Source organism: Pelodiscus sinensis, chromosome 4 (assembly GCF_052426305.1).
Source record: "Pelodiscus sinensis isolate ZL-2025 chromosome 4, ASM5242630v1, whole genome shotgun sequence".
NCBI classification, from domain to species: Eukaryota; Metazoa; Chordata; order Testudines; family Trionychidae; genus Pelodiscus; species Pelodiscus sinensis.
The window spans coordinates 20101185-20121155 of NC_143055.1; the positions used below are offsets into that span (position 1 = coordinate 20101185).

Here is a 19971-nt window from a genome sequence, read left to right on the forward strand (position 1 = left end):
GAGAAAGCTATTGGGCGTTGGAAAAGTAGGAAAATCCTTTTTTCTCTTCTAGTCTCTGAATAAAAATTAGGTATAAGGGGAAAAGATCTATTACTTCTAAAAACTTGATGGACACGATGACCAGAAACAATCAATTCAATTCACTGAGTTGGGAAACAAAGCAGTGACTCATAGGACATTTTGTACGGTCCCAAGATGTACTCTAGTCATTTCTGGATTCCCGTAACAAATAGCAATGGATGGTTTTCCTAGGTACTGTGCAATACTACTGAAAGCATGCAGGGCAATATATTGCACTCTGCTATGGAGGACTGTGACTCTAGGAACTCTGCATCACAGTGGCTAGCTTTGCAGAGATGGGCTTTCCTAACGTGTGTGTGTGGATAATAGATGGTGCACTCATTTCAGTTTTAGTGCCGGACCAGCTTGACATAGAGTACATCTATAGGAAGCGATACTTCTTGATGATGCTGCAGGAGCTTTGTATATCAATGTGGGGTGGTTTGGGAAGGTGTATGATGCATGCATCTTTAGAAACATTGCATGATGCATGCATCTTCAGGAACACTGGGCTGAACAGAAAACTGCAAGTGAGGACTTTCTTTTCAAATCATAAGATCACAATGGGGGGATGTGGAAATGGCCATAGTAATCCTGGGAAACCTGGCTTACTCCTTATAACCCTGGCTCATGAAACATTATACAGAGCACCTGGACAGGAGCATTTTAACAACAAGCCGGTCCAGTGCTGCATGGCAAGAGAATGTGTCTTTGTCAAGTTGAAGGGGAGATGAAGTTGTGTTAATGGTAGGCTAGACCGTTTAATGGAGAATATTTCCATGATCATAGCTGCTTGCTGTACTTTGCATGATATCTGTGAATGTAAGGCTGAAATGTTTGCTCATAAGTTGAGCTCTGAGACACAGTGCTTGATTGCAGAATTTGAACAGCCAGATACTAGGGCTCTCAGAGGAACCCATAGGGCTGCTATGAACATTAGGGAAGCTTTGTGGAACCACTTTGACAATGAGGGGTGCTGTAATCTCTCTCATTGGGGTTGCTTCCCTGCTGCATCCCATTCTACATCCCATGTAACACATACCTGTACTTGGGACTGAAGTGATTGCTATGAAAAAACGTTAAAAACAACAAGTAATCTAGTAGCACCGTAAAGACTAACAAAACATGTAGATGGTTTCAGGAGCTTTCGTGGGCACAACCCACTTCTTTGGAACAGAAAATAAAATCATTCTACAATTAAAAAAGTTTGCCTTTATTGATCAAGACAAATTACAGCAAAACACACCAAGAATCCCATGTTTGCTCATAAGTGCGAGTCTTGGAAAGATTGTGTGTAGCTACAGATTGTTATTTGATGCAGACTGTGTGCTGGGTTAGGCCCCTGTGTCCTCAAGGTCCCAGCTGAAAAAAACACAATCTACAAAAGAGGGGTTATTAAATTCCAGCTCAAGATTGAAACATTTTATTTACAAGCACCTTTTGCAACATATCCAATCACTTTCCCATTAACCCCTGCAAGGCACTGTAAACATGGTGAGTGTGTGGGTGGGCGGGTTACAATTGTGCATAGGGACAAAAGAAAATAGTCATGGCTTGTGGAGCAGCTTTGCAGGGAAAATCATTCTATTTATGCCACACTTCTCCATAGGTGGGTATCTTTCTAGCAGATAATCTTATTGCTCAGGGTACAGGAATAAACCAAGGCTCAGCTACTGGATGCTAGCGGCTTTTGCTTTGCTTCTGTTAGCTGATGGTCAGGGCAGTGCCTGTGTGTGTATGTTATACACCCGAGTCTTCAACTGCTGGGACACAAGGTCCTGTCACAGCGGGCGGCCTTAGGGAAGACTGACAGGCACCCCGAGAAGTTTAATGTCCGTGTCTTTGACCGCTAGGACCGGGTCCCTCTGCGGCAGGCAGTCAACAGGCTGACAGACTCCCCAAAAGTTTTATTGTCCGTGTCTTTAACCGCTAGGTCCCATCACGGTGGGCAGCCAACAGGCTGACAAATGCACCAGTGTTTACAGGGAGAGCTTATTACACCTCAGATTTTGACTGCTAGGATACATGATCCCTTCGCAGCGGGCAGCCTAGGGAAGGCTGAGAGATACCCCACGGATCTGTCCTCTGAAAGCGACACAATCCAAATGCCCAGCTCTGCCTGTATCTGTCCCTTATGACCGTCTGGAGTTCTTTTAAATTGTGCTTGGTTCTGTTATAGCAACTGAAGGAGTCAGGTTAAAACTTAACCAGTTACAGTTTTATTAAAAAGGCTTATAAAGCATGTGGTTACAATGGCTATTGCTCTACTTCTTAACTGATAGCAAATACAGGTCTTAAAATGGTTACAAAGGAAAAGAAAGATAGGAAATAATGGTACCAAGTGACAGCTTAATCTTTAAAGAGCTCTAATACTATGTATATACTTAAACAAAGGACACATACAGGTACAATTTTTACCCCCTTCTATGTCTCTCGACTCCAGTGGGTCAGGCCAGGGTTGGTCCTTCAATTCCTCGGAAAGACGAATATGAGGTGGGCGTCCCCATGGAACCTTGGGAGGTCAAACACCTAACCCGGCCAGCAGGTTGATGGCAGATTGACGCTCAGAGTGAGTGTGCTGTTGGACCCATCTTTATACCCCTAGGGTCCCGTATCCTCTTTCTTATCTCAGATGCCAAATTGTACTGGTCTGTCTTTGTGGCACCAGTTCTTACAAGGGAGTGTCAAATAATTTACACTTGTAAGAGAGATAACTAAATTAGGAGTACTGGACATGCTTTGCTGGGCGGGAGATTCCTCCCCCCAGACGAGTGTGTGATTGTATCAATACGGGTTTCAGTCAAGGACACTCCTCGGCAGCCTCTTGGTCAGCGATTAGTTCAACCACCCTCTTATCTCTGCTTACAGTTGTCCAGGGTCACTGTGAGCTAGCATATCTGGGCCTCCTGTCAAGGCTTCAAAGACTATGCTGATCTTACTGCTCTGTGTGCCCTGTATGTTTCCAGGCAAAAAAAGATGGATGTTACAGGGGGGTTCATGTGTGGCTACAACTTCATGTGCAGCTTACCTATGTGCTGCTTTGGTCCCCGCACCAGTGATTGCAGAATAGGACAGGACAGTGTCTAACTATGGGGGAAGAAACACAGTTGCACAGGCATGGAACCTATGGCAGAGAATTAACAAGTACCTCAGGGAAAGTTTTCAGAGCATCTCTCTGCAGGATTCCATTGACATTTCAGTGACATCTCCAAGTCTCAGCCATTTACATTGTGTCTCATCTCCTGCTTCCTGCTCCTCATGGAGCAGCTGCTGTGAATGGCTAAACATCTCTGGAATGGAGAATAGTTCCTGGCTGCCTGGCCCACCAAGCGACCCTGCTGGGAGCCCCACATCCTCATCTAACTCTACAGTGTATTTCTGAGGGGTGCTCATGTCAGAGGTTTTACACTTTTCTTTATATTAAAAAAGCCTCTTTCAGGCTTATTTAAATTCAAAGTTTGTTGATGTCACTCATTGGTTCTGTCTAGACCTTTAGTGTTGATTTGGGTGACATCTTCAGCTCTTGAATGTTCAGTCTATTTAATGAATAAACATTTCTAACTGATTTTGGTTTTGTGGCAGGAAAGCATCTGATATCTTTAAAAGTTAATTTTAACACATTTTTATTCAATCAGTTTTGAGAGATTTTTTTCAGTTTTATCAGAGTTTAGAAAGAATTTAATTTCTTGTTAAAAAGTCCAAACACACCTGTTCTGCATATAAAGTTTTCAGTTTTTAAAACAGTCTTTTGATATTAAATAATGCTTATAGATGGTCATTAGTTTAAATAGTTCTCTAAAAAGTTGTTTGATCTGCATGACAGTTTTTGGAAAGATTATTTTTGTCTTTCTGAGTTGGGTGAAAGTTGCTTAGCACTGTGTGTTTTTAATTTTCCTATTCATATAAATATTCAATACTTAAATAGCTCCTTACATTAGTAATTAGTTTAGCAAGGTCATTAGATTCCATGCTGGTACATAAAGCATTTTACTATACCATAGCAATGATACTAGGAGCTTTTCCTTTAATCTAAGATATTAAATGTATACATTTCAAAAGGTGTTTGTCATTTCAACATATAAGAATTAAACAGAAGTTTTTAAACACTTCCAAATATATATTTTTCTTAGAGGCTTTTCTAAATGAAGTTTTTAGAATAATTATAATATTCTTTTCATCAAAAGATGTTTCTAAAATTCTTTTTGTGTAGTTTTACCCAGATTTCTTATTCTGATAATGCATCCTATGCTCCTTTTCAGTATCAGGTCTCATCCTAAAACATGAATATTTTATGTGGTTTGTCTTTTTGAAATAAGGAATTATGTTTGTATCAAGTTGGTATCTTACAGAAAGGGCGATGTTCTGGTCTAGGTAAGACATTTTTAGAAGTTTTTCCCTTGACTAAGATTTGTAGAATTACAATCTGTAGAATTATAAAACAACAAGGATTCGGGTGGCACTTTAAAGACTAACAAATTTATTAAGGGGGAGCTACAACTCACTTCCTCAGATGCTGAATAGAAAAAGAAAAAAAGGAAAACAACAACTACAAAAAAGGATCCAGAGATGGGATTGTGAAGTTCTTATTAACTATTTTGTACAAAGCACAAACTTAAATAACTAATGCATCTTTTCAATACAGCACAAAAGAAAACTGTATAAAGGTAAAGCAAGGTAAAATTTAAAATACAGCTACTCATGAGTTAAAAAATCACAGTTTTATGTCTAGGGAAGGCTATCTTTTCTGACATTTGCTTGTCCTTGGTTGATAACCAAAGAAATTCCAGAATTTCTGCTAACTTTTTAGCATCATGAAACATAAATAGCTAAACATAATATGTTTGTTTTATTTTCAAGCATTCTGGCTGTAATATACTTGTGGCTCAACAATTCCCAGACTGTGCATCATGACCCCAAATGAAATCATGCTCTCAGCAGATTGGGTCATAGTCTATAATGTGCAGAGGATGTCCTTTTGTTCTGCTCAAGATGACATCCCATATCTGATGTGTGCAAGGTCATGTTGAGCAAAGGACATCATTTTGCCCTTCAAAATGGTGTTGTCTGTGCTTTCTGGGATCCCATAAGGAAATAATTAAAATGGGGTGGTTTTGCCACAAAAATTGGGGGACCCGTATAGTTGTATCTTCATGTTCAGTAAATAAAGTTGTAACAATTTATTTTAAGAGTTGCAACTTTATTAATACAATGTGTGCATCATTGTTGAGAACTGTCCACCACAGTTGTTCAGCTTTGTTTTGGCATTACTAAAGTAGACAAGAGATCATGAGCCTGTGTCAGCCGACGGTCAGGGCAGTGTGTGTGTATGTTTCCGAGAAAAGGTTTAACGTCCGTGCCTTTACTGCTAGGACCTGGGTCCCATCGCAGAGGGTGGCCAGCAGACCAACAGACGCCCCGTTATATAGGAAGAGCTTATTACACCTTAGATTTTAGCTTCTAGAACACAGGGGTTCCTTCGCAGAGGGCAGCCTTGGGGAAAAGCTAAAAGGTGCCCCAGTGGATTGTGCCACCTGGGTGTGACACAAATCCAAATGCCCAAGCTCTCCCTATATCTGTCCCTTTATGACCGGCTGAAGTTCTTTTAAATTGTGCTTGGTTCTGTTACAGCAACTGAAGGAGTCAGGTTAAAGCTTAAACAGTTACTATTTTATTGTTACAGGGTAAACTTAGTTGTTAAATGCTACTACTGTGTTACAGATAACACAGACACTACAAAGGACAGGACACTAATAAGTCACTTACAGGTACCATGAAAACCTTTTGGTTCTCTGAGCTCTTATTAAATGCATGCAAAATAGACACATAGCAGGTATATATTCTCACTCCTGCGTTCCAGACTTGGCGTGGCCAGCGTCTTTCTCTCAATCCCTTGGGAAGAAGTAGGGCGAGGTTGGGCGTCCCACAGACCTCGGGAGACAATCAATACCTGCCAGCAGGTATAGATGATTGGAGCTCAAATGGGGTGGGCTGCTGAACCTCTTTTATACCCCTTGGGTCATGTAGGCTTCTTCCTGGGCTCAAGTGGCGAATTAGGAAAAATGGCTTTGAATGCCAAGTTTCCCACGAAGGGTGCAAAGCATAATTCACACCTGGGAAAATGCAGTCAATGGGCACCTCTGGTATGTGATAGGCAAAGATTCCTCTCCTGGGACAGTGCAGGCGTGTCAATTACTGGTACTAGCCATCAGGGCGACGGGAGGCCCCGGGTCATCAGCTAGCCCATTTACTGTCTGGTTTCTGTTTATGGTAGAGTCAGGGACAGGCAGCACACCTGTGTTCCCAGGGCATCAAAGGCTGACTGCCTTTCTCTTGCTCTCTGGGGCGGGGGGAAACAAGATGGGGTTTGTGGAAAAACAAGATGGGGTTTATGTCTGGCTACAGCCTGTGCCTATATTTTATTATTTTGCTATATATATAGCAATTTTGATAAATGTATCCCCAAGCACTGAGAACAAAAATGGAAAAATAAAGTATTAAATCAACATTTATTTATTCATTTATTTTTAGGGCTTCTGCAGATAAAGGAATTGGGACACCAGGAAATCACTTACATTAACTATGAATAAGAATTTGACCAAGGGCTACTCCAGATCCAGAAATTAAGCAAAATGTATAGACCAGGGGACACAGTGAAACGTCGACTCAATATTCATGCTTCTCCTCGGATAAGAAGTGTGGAAGTTGCAAGAGGAAGAGCTGGCTATGGGTTCACCCTTTCTGGACAAGCTCCATGTGTTCTTAGCTGTGTCATGAAAGGAAGTCCTGCAGATTATGTGGGCCTTAGGGCAGGAGATCAAATATTTGCAATTAATGAAATTAATGTTAAAAAAGCTTCTCATGAAGATGTGGTCAAACTAATAGGAAAATGTTCTGGAGTCCTACACATGGTCATTGCTGAAGGCACAAGTCATATTGACTCATGTTCTAGTGATGAAGAAGTTGGTTTTTATGATGGGAAAGGGTGGTTGAAGCCAAAGCCTGACTCTAAAGTCTTGGGTATAAATAGAGCAGAGAAGGTTGTTGAAGAAATGCAGTCTGGTGGAATTTTCAACATGCTCTTTGAAAATCCTAGCTTTTGTGCGTGTAATGTGGATAATTCAGTACCAAAACAAAGATCTCTTTCTGAGACTGCTGCTATTAAATTTGAAATTGGACATGAACATATCAATAATAACCCTAATTTACTTTCAAAGGAAGAAATATCTAAAGTGTTACATGATGATTCAGTTTTTCAAATTGGACCGGAAAATCCAGAAGACTTTGCGTTAGATGCAAGTATTTTAAATGTTGCTATGGTGGTAGGTTACCTCGGCTCTATTGAACTTCCTTCAACAAGCTCAAATTTGGAAAATGATAGTTTGCAGGCTATTCGGGGATGTATGAGACGACTTCGGGCAGAACAGAAAATCCATTCATTGGTAATGATGAAGATTATGCATGACTGCATTCAGCTCTGCAGTGACAAGTCTGGTGTAGTGGCAGAGTATCCTGCAGAGAAACTGGCATTTAGTGCTGTGTGCCCTGATGATAGAAGATTTTTTGGGCTAGTTACCATGCAGACCAATGATGATGCAAGTTTGGCTCAGGAAGATGAAGAGGTTCTGAGGACATCTTGTCATGTGTTCATGGTCGATCCAGAATTATTTCATCATAAAATTCACCAAGGAATAGCAAGACGTTTTGGACTAGAGTGTACGGCAGATCCAGACACAAATGGCTGTTTAGAATTTCCAACGTCATCTTTACCTGTTCTTCAATTTATTTCTGTTCTCTATAGGGATATGGGTGAGCTGATTGAGGGAATGCGAGCAAGAGCTTTCCTTGATGGTGATGCAGATGCTCATCAGAATAACAGTACGAGTAGTAACAGTGATAGTGGTATTGGAAATTTTAACCAAGAAGAAAAAAGCAATAGAGTTTTGGTGGTTGATTTAGGAGGCAATCCAAGTAAACATATACCTAATAGTATATGGGAAAATCCAGTTGTAAGGGGACAGAATCAACATACTTCCCAGTGGAATAGCTTCTGTCATGAACAAGAAGGAAGCACTCCTTTAGAAGTAATTCAGAATGACAAATCACAAAGTAAGCACTTAAGTCCTTCAGCTCGTATTGAAGTTCCACTAGTTTCTTCTCGAAGTTCAGTGCCACCATCCAAGAAAAGTACTATAGGCGTAGGCAATCAGAGATGGTTGCCTGTTCATGTCTTGCGAGAATGGCAACATGGAAATGCCAGTGACCAGGAGTCTTATACAGATTCTACAGATGGCTGGTCAAGTGTTAACTGTGGTACTCTTCCCCCTCCGATGAATAAGATTCCAGCTGACAGATATAGAGTTGATGGCAGCTTTGGGCAGCCCCAATTAACGTCTCATAAAAATGAATGGTCTAAGAAAGTGTTTTGCGCCCACAACAAGTTTGGCCCTCCACACAATATTAGAAAGTCTAAAGAAGCTAAAAAGGTAAGAATCATACAGGGTACTGCAAAGCACTCTGAAGTTACTGTTGCATTTGTTTAATAAAACTTCTAATTTGTGTAACATTTATAATTGCAAAATTGTACATAGAATTGATACTTCGCACCCCTTTCTTTTTCACATCTGCATTTACCACAAATGCTGTGATTTACTCATCAACCTATTTATGGGGAAGCCTGACTGATATTGTCTTGCATAAAAATATCTGAGGATCTTAAAGTACCTTACAAATATTAATTAATTCCCAGGAGTTAATAAAAAAGTTAAAATGAAGTTAAAGCTGACAAAATATTTCGGTAACTTATGGTTGAAAGGATATTGTTGGCAAAACCCCACCTTTTAAAAAGGAAATTCACAGTAGATGTTAAATTTAAATACAAACACGTGAGAAAGCAGAAAGTCAAAGATAAACTTCCTTTACTATTCCAAATGTTTAGCATTGTAATAGCTTAATTTTGCTAAAAGTTTTCATGTAAAAATTTTTACATATGTGTGTCTACCATAATTTGATATCTACATTATGTTTTGTTAGGTAATTACAATTATTTAAAAAACTAAAGTAACATCTGTGATGTAGTGGGGGTTCTATCTCCTCTGTAATCCGGGGTTCCCCTGTGCCATGATGTGTGATTCCTACTGTCTCACTCACATGTGTATTGGTCCAGATACCTAGTCCCAGCTTGAGCAGATAACAAGTATCTTCCCAAAGGGAGAGACAAAGGAAGAGAGGTGGAGATGGCCAGTTGGCTGGGGGGTAGGATCTGGGGGAGCGAGACAGTTTCTGGCTGGGAAACATGAACAGTCTAAGCTGAGGGTTGAGGGGGTGATGGATCCCCTAACCCAAGGGGTCTGAGGCACCCTGGCCCTGACTCCTGTAACCACATCACGGCTGTGCTGTGCTGTATCCTGGAGAAGCAATAAACCCTCTCTATTCTACTGGCTGGTGGAGTCTGTTCTGGCTGCTACGGGGATGCAGGATCAGGGAGAACCCCGACGCGCTGTCACAACATCAGATGGGAAGAAAAAGCATTGGGTATCGAACATTTGCCAATGATTCTGCAGATTTTCTAAGATCTGCAGGAAGGGAGCTCTAATCCTGAGCACCTCTTGAGAACTTTTCTAGGGATGAATCTCAGGCCATGTCTACGCTATGAGATAAGGTTGAATTTTTTATGGTTGACTTCTGATAACCTGATTTTGCAAAGTTGAAGCTCCATGTCTCCTCTGTAGGGAAGAATTTGATGTAGTCCAAAGTAGCACATCCCCTATTAGGGAGCCTGCTGTTGACTTTGAGAGTGATGCGAGTAGTTATCCAATAGTGCTGGTTTACATTCTGAGTTATGTGCTGGTTTACATTCTGAGTTATGCTCCCAGTGCATTTTGGGACCAAAACTGTGCAGGTGGTTATGGATTCAAGTGGTCAGCATCCCATAATATGCTCATCTAGTCCCTTCCCCCTTGCTTGGGATCAATAGGAGACAGTCTTTTTGCATCCTTTTTGGCCTTGTTATGGCATCTGGTTGCCCACACAGATGTCATAACAGCATGAGCATGGATCCCGTTTTGCATCAAACCATTGTGATGTTGACGTCTGACATGGTGTGCCTAATGGCACAGTATTTTGAGAGCGTACACATGTCACTCCGCCAGGAAGAAGATGGGGATGAATCTCAGGATCCCATGGAGTTGCTGTTCATGCAAACCCTTCTGCTGATGCAAACACAGCCACCACTCAATCCTGTGGACATGGTGGAACACCAATTCTGGTGCCGTGAGAGAAGCACAGACTGGTGGGACCACATTTTTTATGCAGATACAGGATGACCAGCAGTAGCTGCAAAACTTCCAAATGTGCAAGGCCACTTTCTTGGAACTTTCAGAATGGCTTTCCCCGACTTTAAGTGCAAGAATATCAGAATGAGACCCGCTTTGACCTTGGTAAAGCATGTGGCAATAGCACTGTAGAAGCTTGAAATGCCAAACAGCTACCGTTCAGTAAGGAATCAATTTGGAGTGGGGACTGTCGTCATGCAAGTAGGCAAGACGATCAATACCATTTTGCTATGGAGGGTTGTGACTCTGGGAAATGTGGATACCATGGTGGATGGTTTTGCCACGACGGGGTTCCCTAACTGTGAGGAGGGGTGGGGGGGAATAGATGGAACACACATTCCCATCTTCGCCCCCAACCATCTTGCCAAGGAGTACATAAACCACAAGAGGTACTTCTCCATGGTGCTGCAGGTACTGATGGATCACAAGGGCCATTTCACCGACATCAGTGTGGGATGGTCAGGAAAGATGCATGAGGCACGCATTTTTAGGAACTCCTCCCTTTTTAGAAAGATGTACACTGGAATTTTTTTCCCAAACTGGAAAATCAGAACCAGAAAGATGAAAATGCCAATATTGATCCTTGATTACCCTGCCTACCCCATGCTCCCATGGCTCAGGAAGCCATATACGGGCAGCCTGGATCCCAGTAAGGAGTGGATCAACTACAGGCTGAGCAAACGCAGAATAGTAGTTGAATGTGCTTTTGGGAATTTAAAAGGAAGGTTTAGGAGTCTCGTGACTTGGTTGGACCTCAGTAAACACAACATTCCCTTTGTGGTGTCAGCCCACTGTATGTTCCATAATCTTTGCAAGAGCAAGGTGGAAACCTATCTACCAGAGTGGGGTGCTGAGGCAGAGCACATAGCTAGAGATTTTGAGCAGCCAGCACAATGCAGGGTAGTATAAATCAGAGGCTTTGAATATGTTTTATGAATTGCCAGTTTTGAGACTTATGCTCATGGCTCTCAGTGAGGTGCCCCTTTATTTAGTCTTTTTGCCTGTAATTCCTCACCCCTGCAGTACAAGCAATAAAGAGACTGTTGATCATGCATTTTTATTTAGGGAAAGCAGCAGGGAGGAAACTGTAGGAACCCAAAGGGGGGTGCTCAGAAACATGAGGACAGCCTTTTCCCTCTCAAGACCATGGAGGTGGAGTGTGAAGCTACCTTTGAGTCCCTCTACCTCCGTGTCCTGGAGGTCCTGAGGGTGGAGGCTGTGGAACTGCGGGAGGAGGGAAAGCTATTTTACATAGGTTGGACAGGCTTCTGGCAGGGAGTGTTTTGTCTCTAGGCACACAGCCTGGAGCTCTATCACTGTCATCGTGGTGGCAAAGGTACTATGCACCTGCAACTCCCTGCACACTCTCCTCTACTGCCATTCCATAACCCTATCCTGGTTCTCAGCCTACATTTCCTCCAGGAGTGGGTGAGGGACCAGCCAGGGCATGATCCTGTGGGCGGGAGGACGGACATGGGATTCAGTCATGCCGGTGGGGCGGATGACTTCCCTCTGTGTCTGGCACATGCCACGGCTTCCTGGAACAGTGCTACTTTCCCACACTGCAGGAGCCGGTAGACGGGAGTGGGGGGAATGAGGTTCAGTTATACCGGTGGAGCATAATGATGTCCGGCATACATGGCTTCCTGGGAAGAGTGCTACTTTCCCAGAAACTGAAGCCATGAGGCAGCACCTAATAGCTTTCCCTCTTTCTTCATCTAAGTTGTCATGCTAGATATCAGCCAGGGCCACACGGCAGTCTGGCAGGGGGCCAAAGCCATGTGAGCTGGTGAGTTGGAGCCAAAACTGGGCCATGCAGCAGTCCAGCACTATTTAAACACCCTGGACTCCTGACTCCGCTTTGTAATTTCTTATTGGTGCAGTGGTTTGCAGCATGTGGCTGAAGACAGCTGTATCCCTGAGAGGGGAACTGGATCCAGGGCCATGACAGTGTGGCAGAGGGACCAGGCTGTGGCAGCCTGGCAGGGGGAGAGGTGGAAACAGCAGCCCACCAAGTTGGGACCATTGGCAGGCAGCCCGGCTGGGGGCCATCAACAGGGTGACGATCTGGGGCCAGAAGTGGAGCCAACAGTGGACTAGAAAGCCAGCAGCAGGGGACCTTTCCTGGTCCAGCAAATTCCCTCATTTGAGACCAGTCAGGTCCCGAGGATGCTGGACCAGCAAGTTCCAACCTATATATTTTTCCTTTTCTAGTCTTCTAGAATCTCTTCCATCTTCCAGGAATTTTCAAGGATAATAACTAATGGCTCATTTGTTTTCTCAGTTAGGTCTTTGAGTATTCCAGGGTGCACTTCCATCAGGCTCTGATGACTTGAAGACATCTTACATGTTAAGTAATTTTTAACATGGTCTTTCCCTATTTTAGCTTTTGAACCTACGCCATCTCCATTAACATTCACTATGCTAGATATCCAATCACCAGCAACCTTTTTGGTGAAAACCGAAACAAAATCCTCCAAGGCTGTTATACAAGAAGGGAAATTAATAGCAAATCCACACTATAATCAGCCCTCAAGGTCACCAACACAGTACCTAGGTCGGGGTGGACAATAATTTTTGATGGGGGGCCATTCCAAGATTTTGGAAAGTGGTCAAGGGCTGCATTCTTCCATGATATTAATGGAGGAGGTGTGGGGTTTGGGATGGAGATTGGGTGCAGAAGGCGGCTTCGGATAAGGGATTGGTGTGCAGGAGGGAGAATAAGGTTTGGGTGAAGGAGATGGTTGTGACCTGGGGCACTGGACTGGCCAACTACTCATTAGATGATTTAAAGTAACTTTAATTCAGAGAAGTGGCTGAGTGGACAAATAAGGGGCTGTGGGTTTTTGGCCACTGAGAGCTCTTGCATATATAGATGCAGGAGGGGGCAGAGGGTTTTGAGTATGTGGAGTGAGGGGGCAGAGTGTTGGGAAAGGGAGGGGCTGGGATGCCAGAGGCAGGCTCTGGCCAGGAGACTTAACTGAGTGACTCTTGGCCAGCACCCAGCATGTTGCTCAGGCAGGAAGAGAGCCTGCCACACTCCCACACAGGCTGCAGGGCCATGTGCGTGTGTGAATAACTATAAGCCAGAGAGGAGGGGGATGTAGTGCTTTGTGTGCTGCCTGTTATTCAAAGAGGCAGCTCTCATTGGCTGGTATAGGATTGTGCTGGTAGTGGGGGCGGTGCCTGAAGCCTTGCCCCCTCCCCTCCGGCTCTCAGTTTTTAAAGAGAAACGGCCTGGCAGCCACTTTTCTGAGTGGCATGCGGGTGGGGTGAGGCAAGCAGGTCTACCTGGGGCTCCCCCCAGCGTCCACAAGCCAGATCCGGTGGCTTGGCAGTGCCAGTCTGGCCTGTGAGCTGTATATTGCCCAAGCCTGTCTTAGGTCCATTTCCATGGTGGTGGCGAGGTGATGAGAATCATAGCTCCACTTGTCAGGATTCCAGAAAGAGGTCCAACCTACATTGGAAAGCCTTCCTTCTGAGTGCACAAAGCTCTTACCTGAAAAGATTTATGCCTCCCTTCATGCTGCAAAGGATTCCAGGGCTACCCTCTGGTTGCTGGAAATCTGTACATTGGGGTAAAAGAAATTTTAGTCTCCAGTCCCCTCACAGGCCTTACACGGCTCAATGTCAGTCTCAGAACCACTATGAACTTCAAATTGAGAAAGGGAAGTTCCCACGGCACAAACTATCTGGTCTGAAAACCTTGTCACAATCACTGCTGTATACGCTACTTGTGATGGCTGGTTGAGGTGCTGTGAGACCACTTCCCATGGTTGTATGCCTATTTGGCCACCAGTTGGCAGCATTCTGCCGTGCCTGAAATGCATAATGTTAGACTAATGGATTTTAGAGGTTGTCTGATCCAGGTATACAGTACATATCCTGTCTGTAATACTCCTCCTCATTCTTCTTCAGGGACCCTCCTCATGAAAGTTTGCTATGACAGGAGATAAATCACCTTCTTCAGTTAGGAGCCATAGAACCACTACCTCAACATCTTTGTGGCAATGGGTTCTACTCTCATTACCCTTGTAAGTGCAAGTGTCCAAGTTGGCCAGGCAAATGGTTAGTTTTAACTGGCTTCCACATTTTTATAAATATGTCTCTAACATTGTTTTATTCTTGGTAAAAATGGGACCATATTCCTCATATTCTTTATTATGCTGTGGCAGAATTCTAACCAAGTGCTTGATATTTATTTTGTACAAGTATCAAAAAGCCTTACATCAAATTTTGACAGGGTGTAATTTCCTATTCTGTTTTGTACTCCTACATGATCTCTAGTGTGATTTTTTTTTTCATTTTTCCTTTCATTCTGTGTGTCTGTCATTTACAGACCACATATAATCCAAACAGCTTTTAGTTTTAAACTTGGACATCAATATTTGCTGAATAACCAAATCTAATGATTTGGAAGATTGCAGATCAGTTTCATTTTCCCTCAGAATAAAATTGGAGTTACCTTAAAGTAGACCTCATCACCTCCTAAATTTAGATATAAATACTTCTAAAATGTTTTGCATTATATTTTATCTGTATATGATAGCCACTCAGGGTAGCACACAGGATTTGCCACCATTTAAACCTATGTTGGGCAAATATTTCTGTTTTATTTTTGTGGCTGCACTGGGAAACAAAGTAAAAATTTAATGTTCTCCATTGTCCCAGATGTGTTTGCAAGTGTGGGTGCTTGTTGTCCATAGTTTATTGGTCCCAACTAATGGGAACTGCGGGAAGCAGTGGTCTTGCCCACGCCACTTTTCGCAGCTCCCATTGTCTGGGAACGGCAAACTGTAGCCATTGGGAGCTGTGAGTGGCTGTACCGGTGGGTGCATAGGTAAACACATCATCTGGCAGCCTGCCTGGGCTAACGTTGGAAAACTGCATCTGACCCATGGGCCACTTATTGTCTATTCCTCATATACAATATTAATATCTCTGCATTCTGAGTTTGCCATTGAGTATACCCTTTGCTGCAGAATATTGCTTCAGAGATAGGCTTTCATTTTTCAGGGGGAAAGTTTATTTTTAGATCTTATGACCGAGAAAGTCTTTAAATATAAACCACTGTGAACCAATGCAATAATACATGCCTGGATCTGCAGATTTGAAAACCATTATTTGGCTTAATGGGTGTTAACATTGAAGCCTAAGCATTGCAACTTTGAATGTCAGCATAATCACCGATAATAATTTTATAGTAGAGATATCCAGCTTATATTCTTGTTCCACAGTCTGAAATTGTTCTCAGGTGTCAACTGTGAAGTCTACTCTTCAGTTCCTCCAGTGTAGTTATTCACTGTCAATATTATTGAAAATTGAAAATGTAGAGACAGAAAAAATACAGGGAATACTGCATCATTAGTTTTCATAGTGAGTTAAGAACCCTCTTATTTAAAGGTTTCCTGAAATACTCCAGAAATAAGGTCTTTCTCCAGAATTTTGATCCAGCTTCCTGCAAAATACACTGAGCCTTGGCAATATAACTTATAAAGAAGACTTCTAAATAGAGTCTTTAGTGAATATACACCAATGAGAACTGCAAAGTCATCAATGGCAATCATCTAGTTAAAGATAGCAGGTATTAATTTTCTTCAGAGAAAGATGTCAAAAATACGCAATCTTTTAGAACTTCATAGCATTCTGTCCTCCCCTCCGCCCCCTTTGTAAAGTCAACTGTGAACATCTAATCAGGCCTGGCTAAAGAGTTTGCGGGGCCCAAGATAGGATGTTGGGAGTGGGGCCCCGGGCCCAGCCGGTAGATGGTGAGTACTCAGCAGCACAGGGCCCTGGCTCCAGCGGCGTTTTCTTTGTCAGCGAGGTGAAGTTTGCAGGTGGAGTGTGCCTGGAGACTGACAAGCAGGAGACGTAGCCTCAGAGAAAGGGAACTGCAGGGCGGGGGCTTGTTTGGCAGCCTTGCAAAGAGGGAAGAAGTATAGGAAGCTCCCTGCTGGTGGAAGGCCGTAGGCAGGGCTGTGCCCTCCCTGCCAGCAGGCTGTGCTGCTTCCCAGCAAGTGGTAGGATTTAAACTAATTCCCCTGCTGGACGGGCGTGGGTCCTACAGGCTGCTCTGCTCTCCCCCCCAATCTCGCTGGCAGCTGGTCAGGCCTGGCTAATGCAGCTTGTGTGTGCAGCAGCCTCTGGGCTGGGGAATTCACCGAGACATCCTGCGAAGTCCTTGTTAGAAGCCCAGCCCTGTGTGCAGTGCGGGGCCTTGAAGGCATGGGGCCCAAGGCAACCACCTTGCTTGCCTTGCCCTAAGGCCAGACCTACATCTAATTATAAGAACGTAGAATTATTTTTGCTTAAAATATAACCTTAAAATATAAATACAGCAAAACAAAACACTTTAAAATATTTTAGAGTTGGGAATAGTGACTCTCACAAAGGCAGAATTTCTTTAAAGGCTTTATTGGAAAAACTTCTGTTGGCGAAAGAGAGGGTTTCAAGACAGCTTTTTTTCAGGTATGGGAAAAGTCACATAGAAAAATTAAAAAAGAGACAAAGACCTTATGGATGAACACTTTTTACAAAGAAATCACTCTATAGCTGATTTTTCAATCATCATCCTCAGAGGAAAATACCCCATGCCTTGAAAAGGTAAGCCTTAGAGCTTAAATTCATAACATTGCTAAAATCATGAACTGAACAGAGACATTGGATTTATGGCTTTTTACAACAGTCTATAACCCTCTAAATCCACCTTTCTCAGCTTTTGTGTGTATTTGTACTCCCCGTGACTGGAGAGGTAATAACTGTCTATTTTAACTGAAATGGTCCCTTTAAATATATATACTTATGCTAAATAATCTTTTCACCTTATATTTAATTTTTACACCCTCAGTGCATGTCTCAGTCCTGAGAACAACTCCGTGTAAGCTCAAAAGCTCGTGTCTCTCTCCAAGAGAAGTTGAGCCAATAAAATTGTCTCCCCCAGGTCTCTGTAATATCCTGAGACAAACAAAGCTGTGACAACATATAGCAGACAGTAAATATTCTTGTAAACATGCATTCTTCCTCACCACAGCAGACAAAATAAAGGATAATTAAGTATGCTAAAGTGAAAAACAATGTTTTAAGATAACATACAGTGGGATTAATGTGGTTCTTCAATGTTGCATGGAAGGTGAATGCAATATCTTTGAACTGGCAAAATGAGGTGATGTTCCTGATCTTTAAGAAAAGAGAGCAGAGGGTGTGTTTCAATTTTAGGGGGATCACATTCCTCAGCCACCCTGGCAAAGTCTACACCAGCGTGCATGGGAGGAAGTTGTGCTTGTTAGTTGAACCTGTGGATTCTGCCCTGGCCGTGGAGCAATTAACCAGTTCTTTGCTGCCTTGCAGATATGTGAATGGTCATTTGTTAATTCAGTCTACTTTTGTAGACCTGGAGAATTCACATGACTACATTCTCCGAGATCTCTTAGGGGAAGTGTGGGAGTATAAGGTGTCAGTGCTGCTTTTGTGCGATACCTGATCCAGGGTGGATTGAATTAAGTCAAGGTGATTTACATAATTGATTAAAAAAAACCCTGTTGATTTTAAATCAACTTTCCCACTGATACTTCTTCATAAAGGAAAATGTTTGTAAGTTTGTGCGCTAATAACTCAAACGCTATAAGAGCTACCACAACCAAACTTTGCATGGGATAAACTTTCATCCAGGAGAAGGTTTTAAGGTACTTTTGGACCTGATTGGGGTCCCACCTATCCTTTGCGGCCCCAGGCGCGAGCTGGGGCGCTCCTCTCGCATGTAGCCTCCCGCGTCTCGCCCTCTCCCGCCTGCAAGGTTACATAGCTGACCCTTCCCCCCCTCCCTCCGCCAGCATTCTGTGCCCCACCCGCTTGCTCACAATGGCTTGGGCACCCGCCCTGCTCCCCGTGGCACTTGTAGTCCTGGGCACGAGCTGGGTCGCCCCTCCTGCATGTAACCTCCCCTCCACCCGGGGTCGCTCCCCACCTGCCACTCCCCGCCCCTCTGGAAACCAAAACCAAAGCCGGCCAGCCGTTCTGCTCAGTTCGCTGGGCTTATCCGAGCAGAAGGAATCCATGTGCCTGTTGCAGCGCAGGGCGGAGTCTAATATATAAAGGAGAATGTTGGTATGTTTGTGCTCTAATAACTTGGACACTAGAAGACCTAGCGCAACCAAACTTTCCATGGGATAGCTTTTCCTCTAGGAGAAGGTTTTAAGGGACTTTTGGACCCGACCGGGCCCAATCTCAACCTTTAAAAATAAAAAATAATCCACTGCGCTGCAGGGGCAGCACCGCCCACAATAGGTCACCGCCTGTGGCCCCAAAGTGCCATCCAGGACTCTCCCCACCCCCACATGCACAATGGCTCGAGCATCCACCCTGCCTCCCGCTGCTACAGTTACCAGGTATTCTGGAAAAACCCCAGTCACAATTGATGGGGGAGCGGAGGAGGAACTGGCTGGGAGGGGAATGGAGCTGGCCGGAAGGAAGGGGTGTGCCGAGAAGCAGGGCTAGTCGGGAGAGGGGGGCTTGGGCAGCGGGGCTGGCTGGGGGAAATCGGGGAAGGGGTGGCTGGCAGGAACAGAGCTGGTCAGGGGAGGGGCTGGGGCAGTGGGGCTGGCCGGGGGAAATTGGGGGAGGGGCGGCCGGCGGGAAGCAGAGCTGGTGAGGGGGAGGTCAGGTACAGCGGGGCTGACTGGGGGACATAGTCTCTGATACCATGCTTGCGATGCTCTGATGTCTGTGTGGGAAAACAGGTCACAAAAAGTTGTGAGCACACTGCTTCCTGTTGATCACATGTAAGGGAGGGAGGGACTAAATGAGTACATAATGGGATGCTGACAACATGAGCCCATAACCACCCGCTGTGGAATTTTCTGCAGAATTTTTGTCCCAGCATGTTCCAGGAGCATAGTCCAGAATGCAAAGCTACCCAAGGTGCATTGCTCTCTGAGTGGACAATAGGATTCCTAGTGGGAACACCCTACTTTAGACTATATTTGATTCTTTTCTGCAGTGAGGACAAGGACCATTGACTTTGCAAAATCGAGTTCTCAGAAATCAGCCATATTAAATTTGACCTTGTTTTGCTGCCTTCGTTTTTTCCTATATATTGTGTCTCTGTCTTAACCAGGGCTCGCCGAGCTGCAGCAAGCCCCGCTCGCCAGCCATGCTGTCCGGTGTTCTGTGCATGTGCAGATCGTTCTGCGCATGCACAGATCTCCTGAACCCGGGTCTTCCGGGATGTAATCTACTCGAGACCTGGTCTTAACTATCTCCACTGCCTACACGGCCAAAGTCCACTATCACATAAGCACAGAAATTCACCATATTAGATTTGATCTTATCTCAGTGGCAACTGGAAACTCTAGATTTCTCTTACTGCAGCTTTCTGTATTTTATACTTGCATGATAAATTCTAAATCTAGTTAACTAATTAAACAAGCCATAAGGATTATCTAACTAAACTTTTTTCCACCTAGCTTGGAAATTTACTTTTCAAATCACACTTACAATAAAAAGCATAGATAGTTTTGAAGAATGATGCTTTGCAAAGTTAACTATTTAAGTTATTAACCAATTGATCCACTTATCCATATCC

At 43.8% G+C, this 19971-nt stretch overlaps 1 protein-coding gene across 7 annotated transcripts in view; it reads left to right on the top strand.

The window, feature by feature from the left end:
- The window catches only part of RGS12 (regulator of G protein signaling 12), a 169798-nt gene that overhangs the window by 13046 nt on the left and 136781 nt on the right, over window positions 1–19971 (top strand). For all 7 annotated transcript variants that reach the window (XM_075930829.2, XM_014576072.4, XM_075930830.2 and 4 more), the window contains exon 2: window positions 6589–8543. In XM_075930829.2, coding sequence (XP_075786944.1) covers window positions 6690–8543 — 1854 coding nt within the window. In that variant the 5' untranslated portion in view covers window positions 6589–6689. The remainder of the gene's footprint in view (window positions 1–6588; window positions 8544–19971) is intronic.